This window comes from Bombus fervidus, chromosome 1 (assembly GCF_041682495.2).
Source record: "Bombus fervidus isolate BK054 chromosome 1, iyBomFerv1, whole genome shotgun sequence".
In the NCBI taxonomy this organism is placed as follows: Eukaryota; Metazoa; Arthropoda; class Insecta; order Hymenoptera; family Apidae; genus Bombus; species Bombus fervidus.
Genome location: NC_091517.1, coordinates 17,336,014 through 17,362,917, shown reverse-complemented (window position 1 = coordinate 17,362,917; position 26,904 = coordinate 17,336,014). Strand labels below are relative to the sequence as shown.

General features: G+C 36.4%; 1 protein-coding gene across 6 annotated transcripts in view; it reads right to left on the bottom strand.

Annotated features, from left to right (window-relative positions):
• Positions 1–26,904, bottom strand: part of LOC139988410 (uncharacterized) — a 38,983-nt gene that overhangs the window by 8,138 nt on the left and 3,941 nt on the right. For all 6 annotated transcript variants that reach the window (XM_072005821.1, XM_072005841.1, XM_072005831.1 and 3 more), the window contains exon 3: positions 3,568–3,801. In XM_072005821.1, coding sequence (XP_071861922.1) covers positions 3,568–3,801 — 234 coding nt within the window. The remainder of the gene's footprint in view (positions 1–3,567; positions 3,802–26,904) is intronic.

Sequence of the window (26,904 nt, the reverse complement as noted above, 5' to 3'; positions counted from 1 at the left end):
ATGGTAATCATACTGTAACCTGAGACAATAATGGTTTTTGTTTAGAGTTATTTAAATCGATTTTATCTTAAGTCCAACTCAGCATGTGAATGTAAAATTCAATTCCTTTGTCTTCCTTGACAAGGTTTATTCTATCCATGAGATACTGAATGACGAATACCTATTATTTTTGTAAAAATGATGATCCTTCAGATTCCAGTATTACATGATTGACGTTATAAGGCGTCTACTTACATGTATCCATACAGAAATCTTCAAGAATATCTCTATACGTTGGTGTAGTACTTTTTAGTTTTAATCCCCTACATATAGAAGTACAACCTCGCAAGAAACATGAAACTGACATATATAGTAAAAGATCTTTAATTAAAGCTATGCCTGCGTGTGCCTTTCATCAAAATTTTTCCTCCCTAGCTTCCTATTTGATACTCAGTGAACTAAAACTTTAAACGTTCCTCTCTCAGGCCATAAAATTCGAATAAATTCAAAGAACAAGATTCCCTTCCACCGATCCTACCCTTTTTTATGATTGTTTCTCAATTTAGTAAAGGATGCCGGCGCGGTGGGCAGATTTGATTTTGAAGTCGAAAAACAATATCAGAAGCATCATCTTCTGCACGAACAATCAAAGCGTAAATAGAGGCAGAACCCGACACCATACGAAACTTTCTTCGTGCATTCGACTGGTAAAACGAGTAAAAGTATCGCCGTAAACGTAGCAGAAAAGCAGTGTGCGACGCGTGTAATAACCGAGAGTCGCGAGAAACATGATCATCACGAACACGCTGCAAGAAAAATAACAAACACAAAATCATCTGTTCCGCTGGACGCAACACCGAAACCGAAAACCTACTCCCGTGATATTCGCGTCATTCAGAAATTCCATTACGGTTTTATTTTTGTTTTCACACGTCAACGCAGAATTGCGAAACTACACCGTCAGCTTCCACTGGGAAATAACGATCTTTAAGCCCTATAAGTGAAAATTGCATTTTTATCTTCAACCTTTGTTTTTAGCTGTTTGAACAGACTACGGTCCCCTCCTTGGAATTTATTGGAGGAGGTAAACAGAGATGTGAAACCAAGTTCTATTAAATATTTCTAATGAGTTAGAATGTTTGAAATTATATGAGAACACATAAGGAATATAAAAATTGCAGATGAATATTGTAAAAAGATTTAGTAGATATAACGTAATCGGATTGTTATGTAATATAGAATTATTTCGTATATTTGTATATGTCATTGGTAAATTTTTAGTTTCTATTTCTTTGGAATATTGCAATACAGCAGTTACCACGAAATCTTCTCGAAGTTTCGATGAATCGCGAAAACCATGGAACGGCGCGCTACTGCGGAACAATTTCTGACTCAGCAAGAAAGAAATCACTAATGTGGAACCGTTGCAAATCGGCGCGGCGCGATTGTAAAGCAATGTCCGCATAACAAATTCGAAACTTCTTGAAATCTTATGATCGATGAACGACCGTTAAAACGTGTGCAGATGCGGCGTACAAAGGACTTTCTCGTGTATCACTTGCGTAACTGTGCGTCGTGTCTACCGCAGATTTCCTGTTTGCGAGCCTATTCAAAGCAACGGCGCTCGTCTGTCATCTTTGACATTTTCAGTTGATTTCTCCTGGTCGCGTCCTCTCAGCTTTCTCAAACGTGCGGACACTAGTTGTGCAATACGACATCGGCCTTGCGAGAAATTCACGCGAAAACCAACGAGACCACAAATATGTGCTGTTGCATATTATTATTATCGACCAATCGTCGAGTTAATCGGCGAAAAATTACAAATTATTAGGTGGTCAAAATTGATGATTAAATTCGACGATTCAAAAATTGTTAGCACCGAAGGTACCGTAAATTTATTGGCTGATCGAATTTCGCATCGTGTAATGCATCGCGAAACCAATGCAGACGGGGGATTCAATATCGCTATAATTTCGTAGCGCTGACGCTGTGCAATTCGGCGAATTTACACTTTTAATGATGCAACGCACACGGCCGTGGGATCCCGCTATTGAATATATATTAAGGCTCAATGCACACTATCGATGTGATGTAATTTGCTAGATTTATATTTTTAACAGTGCCGCATTGAGCTTTAGATTTCTAACAGCGTTGCACTAACAAAAATGTTATATTTCTAATAACACTGCATCGTTCTTCATATTTATAATAACGCTACATTAAGCTTCATATCTATTTCCAACAGCAGAATCACACGCTCGTAAACCTATCGAGTGGCTCAACATTGCCACAATGTTACCAGATTCCAACGACATTGCGCTACTCATTTTCAATAAGATGTGTGCCTAAGTAAAATGTGTCGATGCGATACAGACCAAATCTTGCACGCGCGTCCCTCACGCGTTATCCATATAGCCGTGATTGGCGCGCCATACCGGTTCCAACTACGCACATAGAAACTCGTATCTTCTCTTAAACTTAATGCAAATGTATTCGCCGACGACCAAGTCTTTAGTGAGTAACGGCACTTATGGGAGAAAGGGATGCCGTGTGCTTGGAAAGAAACGATTACAGTTTCCCGTAGGCGAGAAAATCGATGACGACGAAGAGACCTGTTTGACGAGCGTCGAACACAGTTCGTCGGAACGTTCACCAGCAGATGCTCACGTTTCATTATTCAACATCGTTCTCGTTGATAATCGTGGAATGTACACCTTAGTGCGAACAGGTGGAACACGTGCCAGCGAGGACCAATTTACCTCTAACGCTTGTTCGAGTTTTATGCTAAGAAATACACCGATATATTAGTTGCACGTTCTAATAATGACCTCGATAAGCAGCGATAATTATCTACCACGGTATTAACAAGAGTAATCAGTAAATAGATTTAACCTTGCCGCTGTATTAGCATACGATCATTCGGCTAGAAATTATTCGCTTGCGTATAATTTGAAGAGATTAGGTTTGCGTGTAAAATTGTACAGAATTTTGGACACTTCCAGAAGATTCGTCTCTATCGAGAATGTGGATTTGAGATTTTATGGTTTTGTATTAGTAGAAAATATGTAAAATGGAAAGATAATCATTTGACATGCATCATTACAAAATTTATTACCCATTTGAAATTGAAATTTATTATTATATTATTATATTATATTATATTCAATAATATATTATTGAAATTTATTAGTTTAATCTACGATGTGTCATAAAATATTAGCGTAACAGCGAAAACAAACTTCACCGTATCCAATACGTTTCACCTAATCTTTTTACATCGATCATTTGTGTTTTTATGAAAAATATTAGCAAAAAGTTACTAAGAAACTTCACTATATTTTTTAATACCATTTATAATGGTAGCAGTAACATTTTGCATCACACAAAAATTTTCTATTTACATGAGAGTACAAAAAATCGCTATCATTACAATATGAAATAAGGGTAAAACTAATCAACCAAGATCAAATCTCAAGTTTCAGATCTTCTTCTGTTTTTTAAACAATGTCCTCGTGAATAATCATGAATCAATAATTACTTGTTCCAGCAAGAAGAACTAATTTATATGTATATTATAAATCTACATACCCCGATGTGTTGTCCATCAATGAAAAGCTGCGGCAACTGTATCACCGTAGAGCCCAAACGATCTCTCAATTCGGTCTGTAACTCTGCGTCGCCAAACAGGTCCAACTCGTCGTATTTGACCATATGCGTCCTCAGAATTTGCTTCACCTTCTTGCAGTTGTAGAACGTTTTCCTCACGATACCGGAGGTCGTTGTGTACACCACCACTTTACCCAGTTCCTTCTTTATATACGCCTGTAAACAGACGTAATGTCTCTTATTAAAAATCATGACATCGTGAAACGTATCTTTCGTGAAACCTATCTTTTCAATACCTTCCTATATCGTGTACGCGCTTTAACATTAGCTACGACTCGTCGCGATTCGACCGTCGTCCTCGACATTTCGCAGTGATTATGATCTATGCCGCGCATGGAAACCCTTATAGTTTAATATCGAGTTACGGTTGCACTCGGCACGTTCTGCTTTGCAACTTTTGACTGAATCATATCGCCTCAAAGTACGGCGCATTATAGTACGGTTTCGATGACTTTGTGCTCCACGCAAGGATAGAAAATGAAATATGAAATTACGACGAACGACAGGAAGACTTCGTACGATGGAGACATAGATAGATAGATTTGCCTCTGCGATGAATTGGATCCGAGCATTCAGAGGTGGATTTTATTTTTTTGAATTTATCTCTTGTCTTTGTCCCGCAATTATTTCAACTTTGATTTCATCCAAGAAGATTCTTTTCCGTTTTATTTTATTGTGGAACGTGGATATTAATTTGTGTTGCATTATGTTTTGATGCCAGGAAGATATAAAATGAATCAGGATTAGAGCTGCAACCAGTTTTATGTTGATAAAGATTATAGGATACTCTTTTCTTTTTCGTGAACAATTTTTATATTTCTTGGTTTCATGATTTTCTGTTCTTCGTCCGTGCAACGAAGATACAGATCAATTTCTAAAGATTCCTATGTTTAAAACAAGTAACAGTGCGGATCGAACATCAAGCGAAGAGATAAACGATAATGCAACGAAGTAACTAAACCTAATAACATGGCAGAGTTTATTCCTTAAGGTTTCCTGCGCTAACCCTCACTTTAAACCAGCTTCGTTGTACGTATATGCTTGCTGCAACTTCTTGCATCGTAAATATCAAGTGTCACTCGGTGCAGTATACTTTTATAAATTTTCAAGCTAATTTAACGCTGTATCGATTTATTTTTAATTTGTATAAATTACCAAAATCATGTTCATAAATATTTACGTGCGTAAATATGTAATTCACATTTTACGAAAACGTTTCAATAATGCCTACGCGATGCATACACATGAGAGAAATCTTTTAACGATGAAATGCGCGCATATTATAATTCAAATTTTCGCCCGCGCACCGATTCATATTTCACATACGTTTGCCGATTACTGATGATCTTAAGGACGATGACGGTTGCGTAGGTGGTCTATTACACCGTAAAATTCATCTCATTAACCCATAAACGCTAACAGTTTGCGCGTTCCGTTCTACAACCTTGTCGGCAATCGTGTAGCTACTCTATTTACATATACTGCATTCACAATGTCTGATCGGGTGAAGGTAATAGACTTCACGTAGGTATACAGTGGGAAACGTGGGTGTTACGAGATAATGACACTCAACACGATATATGCATGTACAGAATCAGAAAGGGGATTGAAATATGTATATGAACACGCGCGGACATAACTGGCATATTATGTAAGGGGAATAAAAGACCTTCTTTAACGAGCGGACAGGTGGCCGATTTATGAAAAATCGTGAAAAAAATATAGTATTCTTAGAAATTGTTATATGTCAGATAATTTTGTTACGCTCTTTTAACGGCGAAAATAATGAGAATGGCATCAATATTATTTCTTGTAGACATAATAAAACATGATGCTCTTTAAGAAAGTTTTTTCAAGAAACAGTGATAAAATTGAATCCTGTCCTCGTTTTAGTTAGTAGTTACGTTATCGGATTTTTTTTGTAGTTCTGGAAAAATGAAAATAAAAGTGATATGGAAGGATAAATCTTTAGCGAAGTAAGAATACAATGGTAAAAAAACTAACAAAATTCAATGACCGTAAATAGCAACGACTGGAGTGTCAGTAGCTAATAAACGTATTTAATGGCAACGAAAATTAAGGATGTATCAAGAACTCACAAATGTTTTGATGAACGAACACGATAACCATTTATCAGCATCAATTTTTTATTCATATTTAAATCGCAACTGTCTTTCCAGTACCCAGGAATAAAAACTCGAATTATAGACATCAGTACCCAGAGATGTGTAGTTAGAATTTATGCATTCCGCGATTTCAACATTATTTACGTACAAATAAAATCAAGATAAATAAAGAAATGAAAGATACTAAAATTACTCCTTTTTTTTTTAAGTATCGCTTCAAATTTGATATTTGTTAGTGCCCGCACTCATTGAAAGGTTTGCCAAAACTTTCATTTCTATTATTTTTTTCACGTTACTTTAACTCGCTAATGACGATGAAAGAAAGAAGAGGTCGGCAACGTTTTGAGAAGAAAAAAACACGAGGCCCGTGATATTGTTAAATTAACTTTCACTCGGCAAAATGACGAGAAGATTGGTCGTGGCACGTAATGCATATAATACAACCGTATGTGTGATGTTATTTGCGATTCTAAAGTACACTACGAGAAACAATTTTTAACGACCTTCGAAGTTACATACAACATCAGAGCACAAGTGGAATCATGTTGAGCATCCTTGACGCGAAGTGTGAAACACTTATGTACTAATCGTAATATTTTGTAATCATATAATACTATAAACATCAGTATAACTGAAGTGACTGATTTTTATAAAATCGTATATAAAACAAATTTTAAATTTTAAATATTTCCTAAGCACATTTGTACTGCTGAAATTCTTAACTCTGTTTTAATTATTTTTAGAAATATTGTAATAATACGTTACTGTAATATTGTAAGAAAGAAAAGATTATATGTATTTGTATTCAACAATATTTTACCAACGTATAGGATATTCATTCGATGTTCTTGTTAAAAAATAATTAGGATAATGACGATTGACAAAATCATATTACTAAATTACCACAAATCACTCTATGTCAATTTCCTCCCTATTATTTCAATTTTCCCTCAATCCATTTTCTAGGAAACTTCAGAAATCGATTTACCTAACAAACAAGTAATTGCAATATGAAACCGGTTGGCCGTACCATGATTCGTAATACAGTTACTATCGTGTTCCATTGCAAGATAAACCAATCCAAGAATTTGCCATGTAGATATTTTGAATATCGTCCTGTGAAAATATGTCAGTTTTACATAAAGCATAGCGGGACATCGAGATTGCAGTTACGTGCGCCAGTTTACACGCGTAGAACGACCAGGTAGTTTGCATTCGCGGACCATTTTTCGTGAAATTTTCGATTAGCTACTGAAAAATTGCTTCAAACGGATTCGCGAATCCACTCACAGGTCGCTCAAAGCAATCATTGTAGTCAGGAACTTTATTTCCTTTTGCTAGGGAAAAAAGTAGTTTTTCATCCTGACTTAAAAATATGGAGATATGTTGGGCCATAAAATTAGTTGCACTGCTTTAAAAAAAATCCATGGTATTAATATAGTTTCCTCTAAACTGTATTAAATAGTAATATTATGATCGGAAGACCACGAAGATGAAGTTGTCGTATTTTTCCATAAGTCTTTAATCAAAAACAAATATTGCTACTATTTCCACACAACAACAGATAAATAAAATAAAACATAATGCCGATATATCGAAATCCATGTAACGTTGAAGTGACATGGCGTTATGGAGAATTAATTACTAACAATCACGAGAATGTGTAAACGAATGTTATCACAACCTTCGACTGTTTCATTGGAAAATAACGAAATAATTCAATCGGAATTCTCGTGATTTGCGCGGGTACACGTTCACCTGTGTGTACGTTCCTCATATTATCGTCGGCTGTTCTTAACACAAGCAAGTCGATCATGTCCGTGGAATATTATAGATCCTCGTGTAGCCACTTTCAACGGGATCGCTAATGAACACGCATTACGCATTCGTTGGTCGGTGTAAAACCGGATCCCTCGATCCAGGTGTATGATCAACACGATAAAAGGAAACTATAATTGCATAGGAATGCTCGGAGTACGATCCTGCCATCGAAGCTCGTTTCTTTTTTCTACGATCACTGGCTACAACCCACGATTGCGCCACGACATTTGAATCGCGAGCCTCTCTAATTATATGATTTAGTGTCGACGAATCGTTGGGACGCGTTAAGACAGCAAATAACATTTGTATAATTCCAACGTGTGTGATGATGCACTTAAGCACTCACGATGTTCGGAGATTTATAACTTGGGCAATGCACGGTAAACAACGAAAGAAAGTTAAGAGGAAAGAGAGCATTTATATTATGACATTATTAGTTTGTGTTACGAAGAATTTAATAACGAAGGGAAAGCTTTAAGAATAAGAAAGTCTTCGTAATTGTTTTTGTGGTATGTCTAAAGGAGCAATAATTAGATTTTGAGAACAGGAAGGTCTTTGTGGTTGATTTATAGTATATGGTAGAAGGATTAATTGTACTGTATGATAGTCAATGATGCTAGTAAAAAATATCATCAGAAATATTCCAAACATATATTACATAATATCCTTTAAATGAAAATGTTAATTGAACCACGATAATTAGCACGCAATGTTCCAAGAGCGACAAGTTATTTAGTCAAATAACAAATACACGCCAGTATGAAGCAGCATGAATATTTTTAGTCGTAACGCAAACAGAAATCACGACGAGCGTGTGATTATATGGGCGCGTTGTTTCTCGTCGATGTTTGTCTTTTTAATTGCTTACAATCGAGCGTTGTGTAAATGAAATAAATATACGGCTATGATAATTATAAAAATAAAAATATACGGCTAATAAATTAACGGCTCAGAGTTTCGTGATGAGAGAACCGACTAGAGTGAAAATTTGTTAGACAACTTGGTAGTCGAACAGGTTATCGATATCCACTTCCACCTGTTTGAAATTCGCGCGGGTTCGCTCGAAGAAAGCGGCTGAAACATAGCCGTGTCCACGCTGAATATAGAATTATAAAAGACGTAGAATGGCAATCGCGGCAACCTTCGAGGCAACCTCTCTACTCTCCCACTATTAATGTCGATGAACCGCATCCACTGGAATGCGCGAAAATATCCGCAAGGATATCTTAGCCTTTTCTGTCATTTGCGACCGATTCATCAACTATCATTAATGGAAGTTCATGTAGTTCTACAAAAACAGAACTCGAAGTTTATGTTTAAAGTAACATGGAAGAAATTTCAAAATTTAGACCGCAGAAAAATCTCAAACACGGTTATGAATTATGAAATATGTAGCCACGGCGTATTGAGGTTTTTTGTTCAATGACATTGATAGGGTACTGTAAGCTGATCGAATAAATTAATTTTTCAAGCTCCCTTCTGGTTTTTCTTTCACGTGATTTACGATGAAATAACAAAAAAGAAAAAAAAACTCCTCTCGAGGCTAGTTGGTAAATTGAACGCGAGCTGCGTAATTTGGCCATTATTCTTCCGCCGTTCTTCTTTTTCTCTAAAGAGTGGAGTGCCCACGTGATTCTTGGACTCTTTATAGGGATTACATCTCTTTATACAAGTATAAGAATAATAGCGTAAGAGTGGTATCATGTATTTAACCTTCTATAACCGGATCTTTTTACGATTAATTACAGATACTTACTTCGGCATGAGAAACAGGAACTAATAATTGTTACAATTACTCCATTTGGTGGTAGTACAATGATACAGTGCAACGATATAAGGTGATATATAAACAGAAAAAATAAGTTTTGAAAGGTATAGATACACGGTTATGTAACTTTGAAGTTACATTGTCTATTGAAGAGTTAAACCATCTATTTGTATCCTCATTTATCTGAATGCAGATCTTGTCTATTCAGTCGAATAAAACAGTCGAAGTCAAAAGTGTATCCTCAAGTAAATATAAAGTTTGCGTCACAAGTTTTGTAATAAATCATCGAGATGAAGAAACTAATATATTTCAATAATATAAATATAATTCGACGAATATTTAGAATAATTTGTATAATTTGACATTCGGTATAGATAAAGAATTGACAATTTTGTGTTATAAATGAAACATTGCACATTTTTTGTACGTTCATAATTTTGTAAAATTTTCAAAAATATATCAAGTTCGGAATTTGTGCGGATTAAATTCCACATTTACACAATATAAATGCACTTTTGACTTCGAGTGTACACGCAAGTGTCTACGAAGAATTAAATGGATACGAATCAACCGCATCTTTGACTTCGCCGCGATAAATCGAACAAACGAATAAAAGCAGCTACGTCTTCTTGTTCTCGTGAGAATAATACGGCGGTCGTACAAAGCCAGTTTCTACCACGGAACGGAACGAAGATCGCAGGATCGGCAATTAATTATGCGGCGAACGATTGCCGATGCTTCAACGGCGGACAAATGACATCAGCGACGATTTCTCCTCAAGTGGGATATAAACGCTTATTCGCCGAGATCGAGCGGTAACGGGAATTTTCTATGAAGAAGCCACGACGATTGCGATTCGCGCACAGGTTTAATGGATCGAGCTTCGACTATCGCCATGCACAGCACGCGGTCTCGGCCGTTTTCATATTTTAGAAAGGGGAAAAAATACGCTTCGTAGATGGCGGGGAATCGACGTCGATCGTGGCTGAATGGTAACAATCGTACAATTGCATGACCGACGTTCCCTCGCTTCAATTATGTATGACGACATCGTTTGGTCGACTTTAATTGAAAATCGAATGAAATTTATATCTAGTTTGTTTTGTGAAAAACGATGAATTGAAATACTTCGATCATCTCAACTACGAGAATGTAATTTTAAAAAACCGGAGTGCAAAAATGCTTCAATCTTTTAGGTTTATTTCTTTTACGGAGTTTATTGGTCTAGAATTTTAATCTCGATTCTTGTAATACCAGCTACGACAATAAATTAGAAAAGAGATGTTTATTCGAGTATCGCGTTAAACTCACACGCGTCAGATCAATGTTAAATTAATTATCTCACAAAAAGTGTAATTAATTTACATAACACCAAGTACAAAAGACATTCTAGTAAACAGAACAGCTAAAAGTACCGGTTTTCTCTGCTTCCAACTGGCGTTTCTTTTTTCCAGCTGACAGAACCGTGCGACACAGTCCGTTGGACGGAAACGCACATCAGGATCTCATAATTTAATGCGGTGCAGCCAGCGTGCATCGCGCTCGGGGAATACTGTCATTTCTCTAATAACAATTTAACGTTGCACGACTTTCGCCTGGCGCAAAGTGAAAAGTTCTTGTTCGCGAAAGAGCAACACCGTTGTTCCAAAAATGAGCGTGCGCGAGTCGCGGAGGATTCGGGCTAGAAACTCGACCCATTAAATTCATTTGAAAATGTTCCATGGAGCGCTCGTTGACAAACTGATAGCGTTCCTGGTATTTGGTGATAGGTATATTCTTTTGCAAAAGAGAAAGCATTACCGTTTCGCCAAATGACTGGTGATAGATAAAACTTCATTCAGATTAGTCAAATTAATTGAATTTAAATCGTTTGAATTTAAGTAAGTAAGTATTCTCAAATCGAGAAATAGATCAAAGAATCTGCACTTTATTTAAAATTTGCAACGATATTTTTAAGTGAATAACAGTTTCATAATGGAAAAGAAATTTCGAGTTACTTAAATTCAAGTCACTTGACTGTAGTAACTTGAACGAGGCTTCCCGATAGAGGAGGAAAACAGTGTTTCAACTATAAAATAACAAGAGATTTTGTTAGTGCAAAACCATTGGAGGGAGAAATACGAGGAAATAAAGTGTAGAAACGCTGCTAAAAATTGGAAAATCGTGATAGCGACGACAGGGATTTCAGGTAAACCGAGTCCAAAACTTTTATTCTCGTCGTTGAACTAGTAGCGGATGGCTGAGAGCTTTCCCCATATAAGCACGAATGTTTTTATAGAGTGAACGCGAATTTTAGTACCTATCAGATATCTTATCGTTGAGATTGCTAATAAAATTTTGGTGACAAGAAATAAAAAAATAAGCGTAACTCGATAATTAATATCATATTCGTTTCAGTAGAAGAGGAAGATCAAATTAATTCATATTGTATTCAAGTATCTATTGAAGTAATTTCGAATAAATTTCATATTTCTCTTCGACAAATAATTATTATCGTTAGCTCAATAACGAATTTGAAATTCAAAGGATTGAATTAATACACAACATACTGAAACAGTAAATGCGTAGCTTAAATTTTCCCTTGAATTTTACAAAATCTACCAAACTATAGCATATAAGATTTTTCGAATACAGATATCTGTGTAATATATTTCACTCGTTTTAATGCCCAAATTTAATTTATAGAATATTGCTATACATTACATTCTACATAAATAAGCGATTTCATTTAGATTAACAATATATGTTTATGTATATAGATATTTATTAGAGTTGCTACATACTATTTGCGTGATAAACGTTACACCATGCGCGTTTAGCGCAATAGACGGCAATAATTAAAACTGAAACCAACAGGAAATATATTCTCTTATTTTCACCGATAAATTCACATTTCCGTTGCCCTGAATATTCGAAACGCGCGAGCGCTTAATCAATTATATCTCTCGATTCAACATTTCATTTCAATTATCATCCTTTTCATATTGATCGACTACTGTCAATACGTTGTAACGTTCGTATATACAATATCTACTAAATTTAAAAAATTCGATTAGCGATTATCGATAAATTTTACAATTAACCTAACCATATGTTCCAGTTTTACAGACCTTCTTTGTGAATTCACGAATAGAATATGAGTGCCGACTAATCGTGGGACCATGCTGAGAAAAAAATGGAACAGAATAGTTGAAAAGAAACTTAAATAACATCTCACCATTTGCCGGCTTAATTTCTTAGCTGTGACACACAGGGTTAGGCGTACGCTCAATGAAGATTAGTTTTTTCGCGTCCCCTGAGAAAGGACTTGTTCCCATCTTTACCCAGCGCCGTTAGAAAGTTTCCAGACGTCGCAATAACGTGCATTCCTTTACGATTCATAAAGTGTCGTTATTTCTATACGCGGACGGGGAATTTTACATTTCGTGTGATCAGCGACATCACTAACTTGACGTTTATGTTCGCTTGTTGTCATCAAATGGATTTCAGAATTAAATTGAAATCTGCCAGCAATTACGTCATGTAATCTGATGGTTTTGGCAGTTTTGAAAAAAGAAAATATGAAGCTGAAAAGCTTAGCAGCTTATTTGTGAAGATACTTCAAATGAATGGTAGTATACGATGTATGATGTGGTTTAACGGTTCGTTTGAGTTAAACGTAATATATGAACATGCAGATGTCGTTTTTAATGATCGTTTGCTGATTTAAGAATAAAATGTAATTATAATCGTAATTGTTGTTTATAATTGTTGATTATTGTGATGTAATCAGTTATTTGATGATATGTACAATTAATGCAAAGAATATATAGAACGCTTACTAGAACGAAACTTATAAATATGTGGATTGCAATTTTTATGCATTTAAAGGAAATTTGAAAGTGCAAAATTGCATAGAATGCGCGTAATATGAAAAGATATATAAAGCATTCAAAGCATAGTGCGTTTTACAATACTTGCAAGGTAAAGTCATTTTCTATCAAAGCTCTACGTTTTTAATTATATTCTCAAAAATATGAATTTGCATAAAAATCCGCAGTATCATATTTTACATCTTATGAAATGGTATACTGCCCTCTTAAGTCAAAAGAACGTATCTGTATCTTTCGCTTACATAAAGTCATTGCTGCCAGGTAGCATAAAAATGTTTTATTTATACGTATATTAAATAAGAAAGTCGAATCTGCATCGAAATTGAAAATATAATGGTTCATATTTCGAATGTATGTGAAATCGATGCCTGGTTCTTTAAATACTTAAAGTCATGTTCCTCGAAACCACGTTTTAACGAGATACGCCTATTAATTTAAATAATTAATACAACACAAACACAATACATATATCGGTTTCAACCAATTTACCAAATTCGTTGATTCAAGAAACTTCCTGACAGGCCCTGTTTATGGACAATTTTCGTTCTTATCGAGACAAAATTTTATGTTAAATGATACACACTGCCGGAAGCTCCGGTTGATTTATAATATCAGTACGTGAACTTTACCAAAGCAAATACAAATCAATAGCCAATGAATAACTGCAAACGATATTTACTATCTTATGAAATTAGCAAACAGAACATTGTAATTGAATTGTACTTCGTCCAGAACAAGCAAATATCAAAATCGATAAATTATTCTAAATACATTGTCATGCGACTTAAAGCACAGTTCCATTGAACTTTACAAGTGTCGCTCGATTAACGATTCCGTCGCCGCTACGACTCGATACCTATTTCACTTACATCGAATTAATATACATGAAGCCGATCTTTCCGAGGCGTTTCGCTTAACGAAGCCTGCCTTGTTTTGATAAATTTCCAACGACAGGCTTTCACTGCTCATTATTCTCGTCGTAGATGGCCACGCAGTCGCCGTGCTAATTCCCGAATCGGTCAGAAACATCGATTTCTCAGATCGTGCGCCTATTCGATGCTCGACCAGCGTAAAGTTCATTGACGTTGAACCGTGATTCCATACGCGAAAGCTAACGAACCGGTGTAATTAAAAACATTGCGTTTTCTGCTTCAAGTAATTGAAGAAAATCAGCCAAATATAACTCTCGTTGCGAATTATGTATTCGCATAATATTCTAGAAAGTGCTTGTACGATTTCCGTAAGCGTATTTATTAGAGATACTACTTCGTCGTACGACTTTATTCTAAAAAAGGTGATGCAATCCAGACAGTTGAAGGTAATAGGAATAAGAATTGCGGCAGATTCTTGGAATTCACAGCCAGAGTTGTTATTTCTCTTTTTATAAAGATATTACTCGAAAGTATTTTTATATTATTGGGAAAATTGATTGATGGGATCGAAGAATCATAGAAATGTAATAAGAAGGTAAGATGAATCGAAATATTAACATTTAATTTCAATAGGAAAAAAATGAGAGATTGAATTGGAGATTTTAGATAGAGGAAGTATCATTGGCTGGTTTGTATGGAAAAAATCTTATGTCGATAATAAAAAGGGTATTTGATATATCCAGTTAAACTGTATTCGAAGTTCCAGAATTAGTTTTCATAGAATTCATAAATATATATAAAATAGTAAAATATAGTATAACTAATTGGAAAGTGAATATCACATGATAATAGTCGCAGAGCCAATAACAATACTTTGTTCATCTACCGTACGAGTAAAAGTAAATTAAAGTACTTTATGTAATTAAATACCGTAATCTGTTAATTGATACTTCAATGAAACCCACATTCCTACCGCAATAAGAGAAAGTCAATTATATGAGTATTGCAATAAATTGCGAAAATCACGCTACAACGAAGTATATTATAGAATCTCTATTTCTTCTTTGAATTTTTTCAAAAAGAAATCTATCAGCGAAAATGAAATTGAGCTTACATATATATCATATACCAGTAAATCACGGCCTCTCGTGATCGGCGTTAATTGGATGCGTTGTCATCGGAATGCCGAATTCCAAGAAGAAAGTGCGCTTTCGTGGATGCGGTTAATTATCCATGCTCGATCGGTGACAACGAATGGCGTGCCGCAGAAATGTCAACGACGAATGTCGCGAATGGAAAGTGCCAACATAGTTTATTGTCGACGCACAACGCAGTACAGCGATATATTGTTTCTCACAAACCTCACGAACTACGCTGCTTCTTCCATGCGAGCGTTCGCGAACATTAGGTCGTTGTAGACAAAAGAGGTGAATTTTTAGAGTGCTACCAACTTGCCACATTTAAATACACTATCAATTATTGATAATTATGATTAAAATGGTAGGACGAAAATAAAAGTACAGGCCTTTTGTTTTTCTAGCGTTAATAAAAGTTTTTTAAGCAACGCGTAAGGCTAAGACATCAGACCGCGTCGTATTTAGCTCTAAAGTCTTGTAAGGAAAGTGCACAAATTCTATATCGATCGACGTTCTTGCTTTAATGCATAATATGGAAAAAAAATCAGGATATTCGGTTTCCCTCTTTCTATCCTGAATATGGTATCCAGACTTTTTCTTTCTTTCGTGAAATTTCGAGTCGCAATTGACCGAGCAACGACTACAAGTGGCTGCCTACCGCGGGAATTCTAATTAATCGTCGGACGAATTTGCATTCGCACTAAAGTCACGGTCTCGTGGGAAACGGCTGCGGAGCGCACTATAGTTCTTAGAAATGACGTAAGGATAATGATGTAGCGCGCTCGCGTCTGAAGAAGTGCATCGTTAGCCGCGTGTTAAAGGAACCGAGAAGTCGCGAGGCCTTTCTCAAAACATCGACCGATCCACTGGAAGGATTCTCGACGTGGTTGATCTTGAGTAGGTTTTGTCGACAAACAGAAAGATTCTAGATAAGTTTCATCAAGGAGAGTTTCCTAGGTATCCATGATGATCGACAAAGACCCTTTCTGTGTGTGAAATATCTTGGGAATAAGCGATATTGAGAAACGTGTGACGCCATACGATGAATATGCAGATATCGATGACACAGAAGATACTATTGTTTGGTTTACTGTTTCTGAGAAATTTTAAGCAACTGAGAATGTCTTCGGTAGCAATAACAAATTCTCGACAGATGTATAAACGCTTCTCTATCGCTCAGGAATGATTCATTTATCTCGAATAAGCGGCTTACACACTTTGAATATTACATTTATAGTATACACTATCGTGTGTCGTATACATACCGTACTGTATGTCTAAATTTTACAGAATATTCATGTCTTACAAACTATCTGTCGACACAAACAAGCCATCCATGCAGGTACACGTCTCTAGACAATTTCTCTAAGTAGGTCTTATACGCCTTAAGGGCAAATTGTAGATGAAACGACTCTTGAACATATATATACTGTACATATTATGTATACATAGTCTCTGCATAATTGCGGTCTTTCAACGATATTATAGTTAATTTCGTCATAGATTAAATATATATCTGAATTCGATTTACTAACTGCCCTCACGTTTATAGATTTTACGGTTTCCATATAACTGCTGCTATATACGATCTTTTGTAATTAATAAAAAACTTATAAGTAATCCGAGTCAAATACGATAACAATTAAGAAAGAAACAATTCTTAAATATTTACAATGTAAAAATGATTTAAAATAAACACTGCTCACTTCGATAATACTCAATTCACGGTTTCATCGTAACTGTAATGTCATAAATATTATTAATAGCTAACCTAGACTACAGGGCCATGAAAGGCTTGTTCGTAACGCAGCATCCAAGGAAGATATTATATTTAGAATTTCTTCTGTCTTAAACGTACAGTCAGATTTATAGCCGTTTACTTTTAAAAGCGAATAAAGGCACGTGTGCGTATGCAACGGAGTGCCCCAAGGAAAAGCGTGCGCCTTGAAGACGGAATCTCGCGAGCCGCGAGTTGCGAGAGAGTGAAAAACGAGCGTCGACCATCTAGTTACGGTCTAGAAATTTACCACTTTTTTTTCTCTTTTTTCCCACTTCTCCATTACAGTGTTTGAATATTATATATACACCATTTAACCTTCCATTATTTCACCATTCTTTCATGTATCCTTTATCACACGCAACATGCACCATTCGCATCTGCTACTTTATTCCCTCGGTATGCAAACAGCTATAAACAGCTATAAAATCTGCTTTATCTTTCCTTCTGCTTTCGAACGATCGTTGTTCGAACGCTTCTATAACTCGCGTAAAACGAGCGCGACCCATATACCTCTGCTCGACACGAGATTTATACGAACGTTCGCGGGAAGATTTCGCGAGACCTGAGCTCGTAGCCGTGGATAACTTACGAATTACAGGTTTACGAGCTCGGTACTCTTGTATTTCCTCGAGCAAGTCACTCAGTCGAGTTTACTCGCCTCTCGGATGATCGTCTCGGTGTTCCCGTTACGACTTTTCGAATCTCCGACGTTTCCGTTATAGATTTGATAAACCGGTTCCTCATGACTCCAGCCAAATTCCCGAAATTTTGGGTTACCAGTGCGACGCACACACACGTTATGTAAAGTTCGACATTGGTTAACGGTATATGGGAACGAATCGCGGCTTACTTTCACGTGAACACCGGCTCTTATCGAAGATAGACGCTATCGAAGCTGATTTTATGTACGCTACATCATGTGGTATTCGCTGGATAGAAGCTAAAGGATCATGTACCGAATCAATGAGATCAATATCGGATCAACAACGTTAAAATTAGACATAGATGAGCGATATGATATTGTTGAAATTTTGTAATCGATGTGATATTTTCCAATAGCAAGGTATACGCTATTGTGCACAGGAATGCGTTACGTCGTTAGAAATATGAAGAAATTGAAGAATCGCATGACGCTACGATTGTGGAATTTCAGCAACGTCACATGACACAGTTTTACTGAACTTGGATTATCCGAAAATTGTTAATACGGTATTACTATAATATATATAATATACTTATGTTATAGACGAAAAGTACTATAAGTCGATCTTTGGGGAACATTTCTCTATGCTAAGTTACAACATTATAAATTTCCAAACCTTCATGAACATATACACCTTACAACATATATTCTCTAGTGATAACACATTTGAACGTTTAGAGATTTCTCTAACAGAATTTAACCTTATCCGCTCGTACCATACCTTTCCTGAATTCACCATTAAAAATCCATAAATAATACGTCGACGTTGGTCCTCGGTATGAGCGAAGACCTTAACGTGACAGGTGATAATCGAAATCGCGATTACGCCTCCATCGCGCGTTCTTCCGCCTCTCTACATGGATCCCTGGGTTACCGTTACGCTCAGAGACTTCGAAACGAAGCGCTTTTTGCTTGGCGCGGTTATGGCGCTTGATGCACTGCTGGGTACTTTTACGCCAGCTGTTCTGCGAACGGTTCTGCGGCACCATCGCGAAGACAGCGAACGAGGTTTTTGAAGCGCACAGTTTGGATCTTGCAGACAAATGGATGGACGTTAGCGTACGTGATAGATAAGAATGTGATCGATATCGATCGGTTCGAGGTGTGGTATCGATGAATGATTTTGTCTTTGATCGAGAATGTGGACATGTGGTTTAAAACGGTTGTTGTATTATTAAGCATTTTTAACTTATTATTTTTCATAATCTTCTGCTTCTATTATATATTACCTTTCTACTTTAGTTTAGTTATATATAGTATCAAATGTATAAAATGTACATTTCTAATGTGTATAATAAATGCATCAGTGTGCAAGCTCGTTAGTACATGACCCGAGTGGAAAGTTAGGCGAAAACGGCACGGAACGTGTTAAACTGATATTATTCTGACAGCTCGTTATATGATTTATTAGAACATGCGTAATGTATAATGCACTACATTTTGATGTGAATGTATGAGAGAAATTTCGAGAAGTCTATGTATCGAAATTTTTTAATAGCGATATCTGACTATACTGTAGATAGATAGTAACTCTAGCGCGAAAGAAACTATGGTCGTGGATTTTCTATCGGACATTTAAGGTTTGTAAACCTAGCCATTTTCACGTATACAATTTCTAATCTAGTTTCTCAAATTTATCATGGTATATAATGTGTTTTAAAGTGACAAACACGTAGTGAATTAGTCCGTGGAGTTTACAATGGAACAAAGGCATCTTAATGAACCTACATTCGTTCCGGAGATATAAAGATTTCTTTTGTACGAAAAGATGTTTTTAACTATGCACATGTTATTCTAATGCGCTTCTACGTTCAAAGACCTCTGGAATTTTTCATCTTACCCTGTATTCATCAACTCATTTAAGTTCTTCCATATCCACAGAGAGAAGTCTGAATAGGAATTCACGCCTCGTTCTACAAGAATACTCATTTTCAAATAATGCTATTGCTAGCAAGAACACGTTTAAAGCGGCTCGATGCAAATGACTTTGCGACACGAATCGTTATAAGTTCTTCAAGTTCGATATTTCTACAATCGTTACAAAAAGCATTAGAGTTTTAATATCGTACACAAATTTCATTTTTGTAATGTCAAATGTTCATATTCATACGAAAGTACTACTAAACATTAATTCGTATGTAAATGCCACAATAAATGCCACGGTGTGCAAATACTCTTTATAATCATAGTACTTTCAACTCTCACAAACTCTCCTATACTTTTCACATTTTTATCCTTTCTTTTTACCATTTAACCAACTATCTGAATTCATACTCACAATTTTAAAATATCTTTCGCGTTCAGAACTTGCATTCGAATTTTCCAAGAAACTCTTCTAGAAGTTCAACATGGCGCGACGATGTTCAACGATGGCAAACTCACGGAGGACTTCGATGGCTCTTGATGCACTAGGAAGGACACCGAGATACGGCGAACGAAACAAGAGGAAATAAGGAGACCGGAGAGAAGGTTAAAGAGAGGAGAACGGATCGAAGAGGAGGTTAAACCTGGTGGTCGCCGTTGCTGTCGCCATGGTGGCCTCTTTGACCCGCTTTCTCTTTTCCCACCCGATTTGTCTCGTGGACATGCCTACCGCGTTTTCTTTAACCGGGAAATTCACGATGCTGGCCTCGCCACCTGCCGTGCCATGCTCGACCGTGCTAACGTCCTCCACCGGAGAAGCCGCGCAAGAACGAAAAACCGGAAGTCGAGAACCGGCCAGTCCAAGTGGGTCGAACAAGTGGGCACACGCTCGCGCGAATTCCGATTATCAGCTAGGCTTGCGCGAGCGGTTCGTTCAACCTTTACGCATTACATCGCGCTGAGCACTTTCGAAAATTGCTCGACAAGTGGACGCGATCGATTCTGCAATATTGTGGCGTGATGGGTAAAGAGAAGGGGACATTCCGCGTACAAGAGTTCGATTCAAATTTAAGAATCGGATAAATGTGTCGGATAAGAGTAAGCTATGTGATTCCTCTTGTGATCTAACGATCGATTGTTTCGGCAGGAATGTAGATATTCGAGAAGTTGGAGACAGGAATTATAGTGCCTATGTTTCGAAAGTTGGAGAACTGAAATTGTTGGAATGTATTTCTTTGTTGTGACTATATGTATAATCGTTAATTTTTAGTAGAAATCTGGGTTCTGAAAAATGTAGAGGTTCGATAAAGATCACTGTATCTAATTGAAATTTTCGAATCTTAAATAAAAAGTCGTCTTTTATTGTTCACACATTAATTTTATTTTCGGAACATGAATTACCTTGACAATTTTTTTTAAAAAGAAATAATTAGAAATCGTCTAACTATCGTCAGAAAACACGGCGTTTTGTAAGACACGAAGTTATCTTGAGAAATCTACCATGGGTAAACTGTTTTGACCGTGACTTATTTGGAGAATATATTTCTACTTGTGATTTCTTCTTCTTAAAAATATGTTTTGCTGTAAGTTACGTTAAATGTAAAGAATAAAAAATTTCAAATTTTCAAATAAATTTTACGATAAAAAATTCACGTATTACATATATGTGTAAAGGAATACACGATATTTTTTACTTCAATAAATTTTATCGTAATAGTATGAATCATGATGTCTCGCAATTTATGTAATCCGTTATATATGGACGTTCTTACAAATGGCACTAATTTTTGTTGGAAATATTTCCTGATTTTGATTTATTTTCCCATTACGCGTATAAACTGCTTCAACGAATAATACATATTTAAAAACAACATTAAAAATGTAGCTGTCGAGAAGATTAATAATATTGTATGGAATATTTTCTAGTTCTGACCTACTTTTAACCTGCAATCAACATAAAGAACTATCTATTCTATCTATATTCCAGGATAGACGTCATTTACATGTTATATCATTCACTTTAAACGCTAACAAGATAGATCGCTTAAAATAGAACTTAATTACACATTACTTTTTAAAGTAAAGATTCGTTTCTTTCTCTCAACAAAAAAAAAAAAAGAAAAAGAGATTTATTATCATATAGTATAGGTAAAAGTAATCAGCAATCAATAATTCATGTATCATTTAAATGAAATCATAAGTTTCAAGACAGCCGAGATTAAATCGCATCTGGAGTCCTCTCATCATCAATTTGATATCTCGTGATATCTATTTATGTAAAACAGCTGATATTGCTCAAGAATAATTCGAAAACAACCTAAAGGAATTGAAATTACGCCGGCTGTAGTTCAATTACGATTTTCATCGACCTGATTTCTTGAATTTCCAATGGAGTCAATGCTGGCCGTCGAGATCATTTGAATGTTTATTTGCGTGCAGGCCAAATAAGCATCGCGAATAAATAGAACATGAAGCGTGACATGCCGCCTGACCATAAGTGTCGATTTCGAGTAGCACGAAGCCGGCGAACAGATCGGAAAGAAAGTCGGCGACGCTGAACGATGAAGTGGGTCGTACTTCTGCCGCGTTTATCATCGATCATTTCACCTTCTTCGTCAGGAGGTCTTCAGGATCGGCGAAGTGGGTTGCCCGGCTCTTCTCATACCCGTGCGAATTAGTTTCACGAAAATTTATGTCGCGTGCATGAAACACGTTGTCGATTAAAATCGACGCTCGACGTGCGATGTTCAACGTGCATCTTTTGTACTCAATAACTTTCATCGTGGATGCAACGTACATTGAAGAGAAAATCTCTTTATTTCTATGAAATCGTGATATTAAAAGAATTAAAAAAAAAAAATTTGCTATGGCGTGCACCCACATATAGTGTTCTATCCTATTTACCTCTCATAATTATGATTCTGTACTTTCCAATACCAGTCTATGAATTTATATAAGTTTCAATATTTACTATTTGCTAGCAAGTACACTTAATGTGATCTTATACTTCCTCAGTTATCATGGAAGAATTCAGTATTAATATTCCTGCTTGCCTGACTTCTTTATCGGATTAGCTTCGTATCGGATTATATCATTCTACTTATGGATTTTTCAATTGTCTGACATATTTATTATAATAGATAAGTAAATAGATGAAATATACGCTCGATATACCGTTTTTACTGATTCAGCTCAACTACGTAAATCACTTGATTTGCTTTTTACAGGTTTTCTACAGATCGCGAAAATGATATCGCGCGGCTCGGCGGTCTGTACACCAATCGAAACGCAAGATTTAATCGATAATTAATCGCGAAACGCGCACGCCGATTCAGGGGTCTGTTGCAGCTTCTACTGTCAATTACGTTGCGTTACAAATTACGTTTAATTGGCGTGCGTTCACGATACAGCTCGATACGATCGAATAGGACATTTTTTCTTCCATCGACAGCAGCATTTCTGTCGTTAAAACGAGCTGACTCGTGTTCGCGTTTCGTGTACCGCAAATTGGAATTAATCTAATTAATTTAGTGGACGCATTCCGAAACTAAATTATTTGTTGGACAAAATTCTGAAGTTTTAATTGCACGTCTAGTGCTGCTTGTCCGGTTGAAAAATACGATACAGCCACGTGAGTGTTTCGAGATATTAGATTGCGTTCACGTTTCATCGTGTCCACCTGCTGCTACATATTTCTTGTTGAACCTTCGACGTAGAACGTGAACCATGTCGGGTTACATAACTAAGCCAGAGTAAGGTTAACTTGGATTGAAAAAACAGTGCAATTTATATTTTTGTGTAGAGTGCCGGTTGAAAAGCTGCTTAAATGGTATTGGCACATATATTTGGATTACACAGGACGTTAAAAGGAGAGAAACATAGGGATTAGGTGATACGTTTGCGCTTGGTAAATAAAATATGGTATGTAAATTCTAGATATTTACTTTCGACTTGATTCGATGAAAAAACAAGGAAATCCGTAAGTTCATATGTTCCTGCCACGTCTCTATAGTTTATCCATGTTTTAGACCAATTACTTGTGTAATATTAATATCAATTAAAATCCACGAACCGTATAAAGATATTTATTGCTTTAAATGCAACAGCAGCTTTTTATCTTTACGCAATAACCATGAAGCCAATTATTCAATTATCAACCATCTAACAACTGTAACTAAATTAACTGTAATTAAATAAATCATGAAAATAAGATGTTAGTATAAATGATAAGCACGATTAGTAAATCGTTTTGAAAGAGCGCAAACGACCTGAAAAAAGCAATTTCGCTGCAGCCTACTGGTCTTGAATAACCTCGACGACTTTCTAGACTCAATAAGATCGCGTGAAGCTCGCCATAAAAGCGAGGATTACGCGAGAATCATAATGAATGCAGCATCGACATTACGTGAACGATAATACACCGATAACGTTTGATACGAGGCAGCGAGGAATTGAAAAGAATCCCTTTTCATCAATGCATCTTGATGCACAACACCGCTTCGTATATACCAGGAAATTACAACAGCGCTTTCCGTTCGTTTGTGTTCTGTTATGTCAGCAGCGCTGTGCGATATCTAACGTTAGTTTCATATTGTTAACTATGCGGAAGTAGCCACGTGACTTCCTATTCTGCGTTTTCTCATCGCGCGTCGCGGCACTCCGAGCAACAAGCGGAATCTCCGTGTTCTTGAAATTCATTAAGATCGAGAATTATATGAAGAAATCAACAAGTGTATAAGAATTGCATAGACAAGTCATCAAAGTTTGGGATTTCTTAGTAGTAATTTCTTACATTTGTGTAATATATAAATTTGCATAAAAATTCAATCAAACGTATGTGTACACACTCTTTGGTTAGGCACAGTGTTCATAGATACAGATTTCCTATTAGTATGAGATGCATATATTACAATAGATTTAAGAAGCGTAATTGGAACTGGTGTATTCGAGTTAGCTGAACGCGTCTAACGTAAAGCAAATAAACCCTCCGTTATAAAAGTAGGAGACAATATATACGGTACGTATACAGCGAGATAAAATTGGTATTTTCTTGTATATTTTTTTCATTAAGAAAGGTAATAAATGTTTAGACATATTCTTCAAGATTTCAATAAGGACATTACAATTTAAAAAATTTTAGATCTATTATTTTGTTCGCGAGGTATACGCTTTGTTTTTGTAAAGCAATCTTTGTCTCACTGTACATCACGTCTCACTGTGATCTACTCTCTCTTACTCGTACCACTTCACTTATAAAAACTGGAGAAACAAGAAACAGGCTAATGAAATCCCTGCTTCAACTTATATCTAAACGTTGCAATCAAAGAAGACCAGACACACCAGGCACATAAATCAAAGTAGAACATTCGATAATAGAGACATTTAACACCAAGACTTTAGTATTGTTAGGATCGCCAATTACTCACATAATTAATATACCATCTACACATGATTCATTCTTAATAGGACCATAACAGAGCAAATCAACCTGTATGGTTGGTTTTCAAGCTAACCGTGACATGTTTTCGTGTGCCAACTGATGAAATGAGTTGCATACCTGCCGATCTTATTTCTCTACAGCGAGAAAAACAGTACACAGTTACGACAGAGCCAGCCGCAGATTACCTCCCAACGAATGTTCTCTCTAATCTTTGCTTCACGAGAGATTCAGTCTCCGGGCGGTCGTTATGTCAGAACATTGACCGTAACGCGGTGTTCCCTTTTTTTTTTCTCCTTTGCTTCTAATGAAACGCGTTAAGAAACCAAGGAAAATTGTCACTAAGTAAATGACTCCCGTAAATGTACCTGTTGCAAAGAGACTTTAAGAAACGCGTTGCGAAACGCGGTCATTACGTTGCTTTACTGGCAAATATTGTACGAGGCGTTCTCTCTTGCATCAAAGGTTCAACCATTTCCACAATAAGTGCCATGGTATATGTAAACTTCAGCGAATAATCAAATTAATTAAAGTTACGACGATGGAATCAGTAATGTTGAATTTTAAACCTCTCCTTTATGGCTATATATATATGAGCATCTCGTTAAATCAAACGATTATTTTAAGGTTTCTAGATGTTTCTTTTTAGTTTAGAGCTGAACAGAAGTATCCATAACCTTGGATTATTACCATTATTATTGTTTTCTTGCGTAAGATAGTGGTATAGTACGAAACTATTAAGAACAAAGCAAAAGTAGCACGCAAAAAGAAGGTTCCTATGATTTCTAACGTTTCCCGTAGAAGGACGATGAATGAACTAGGGAAAGTAGCACGGTAGAGTATATACTAACGTTGATAATAATAATTAATAACGGAACGAAATGAAAACATTAATTCTATTTCAATTCATTTTACCAATCGCCACTGTTGTATATTTTACGTTTATTCAAAATAGGATAAAATTTAAAATTGGTTCATCTGATGCTGTAAATAAACTCTCACAGCGAAAAGAAAGTAGAACATCGAGTCTTGCATTGAATATTCCCAACCGACTTTATGTTCGATTGTTTCCATCCCGGTGGTATCGAACGATGTGGAATCGATTCAATAAATATCATACTTGTGCGTAATCCTTGTACGATCAGCAAGATCCGTGTATAATTTCCATAAAACCTGCATAGCATAGAAAGATCGTAAAGCAGAGACATCGATTTCGAACAAAACCATTTGAAGCAAATTCAACGCGAAAATTAAGTCCCACGTCGAAATCTGTCCGCAAATATGTATTATTTGCAAAGGATATACAATATCGAATTTTTATAAAACGAAATCCCGTGCTCGTTATTCGAAGCATGAAACTCACTATTGCGTTTTACATTCTGATACATCTGAAAATTTCTGATTATATTACACAGAATTGTCAAAATCCGACACCAAATAAACCCCTTCACGAGTGAACATACATAATACACTCATTTTCATCGGATCAATACAAAGAATCCTCGATAACAGTTTTTTGACTCGCCTTGTGATCGAGCTACAAGCCACGAACGATCCAGGCACGTTCACGTGAAACGCGTTGATGGAAGCAATATACGAAATCCCTAGGGACAGCGAGCTGTAGTGAATGCGTGATTACTCGGCAGCCTGTTGCAAGAAGAGGCGCGTGCAATTCGGCCTCTTCTCTGTAATTTCGCGAAATAGACCGCGCGACCACACGCGCATCGATAAGGGCGCGCAGCACGCGGGCATACATATCGACGTAGGCGCACGTGTACGGTAAAGCAGAAAACTCGATGCAAACGTAGAACACGTAACGAGGACACTGTCTAGGGTGGCTGTCGAAGAGGAAGAAAAAGATAGTGGCAAACAGTGGAGGAA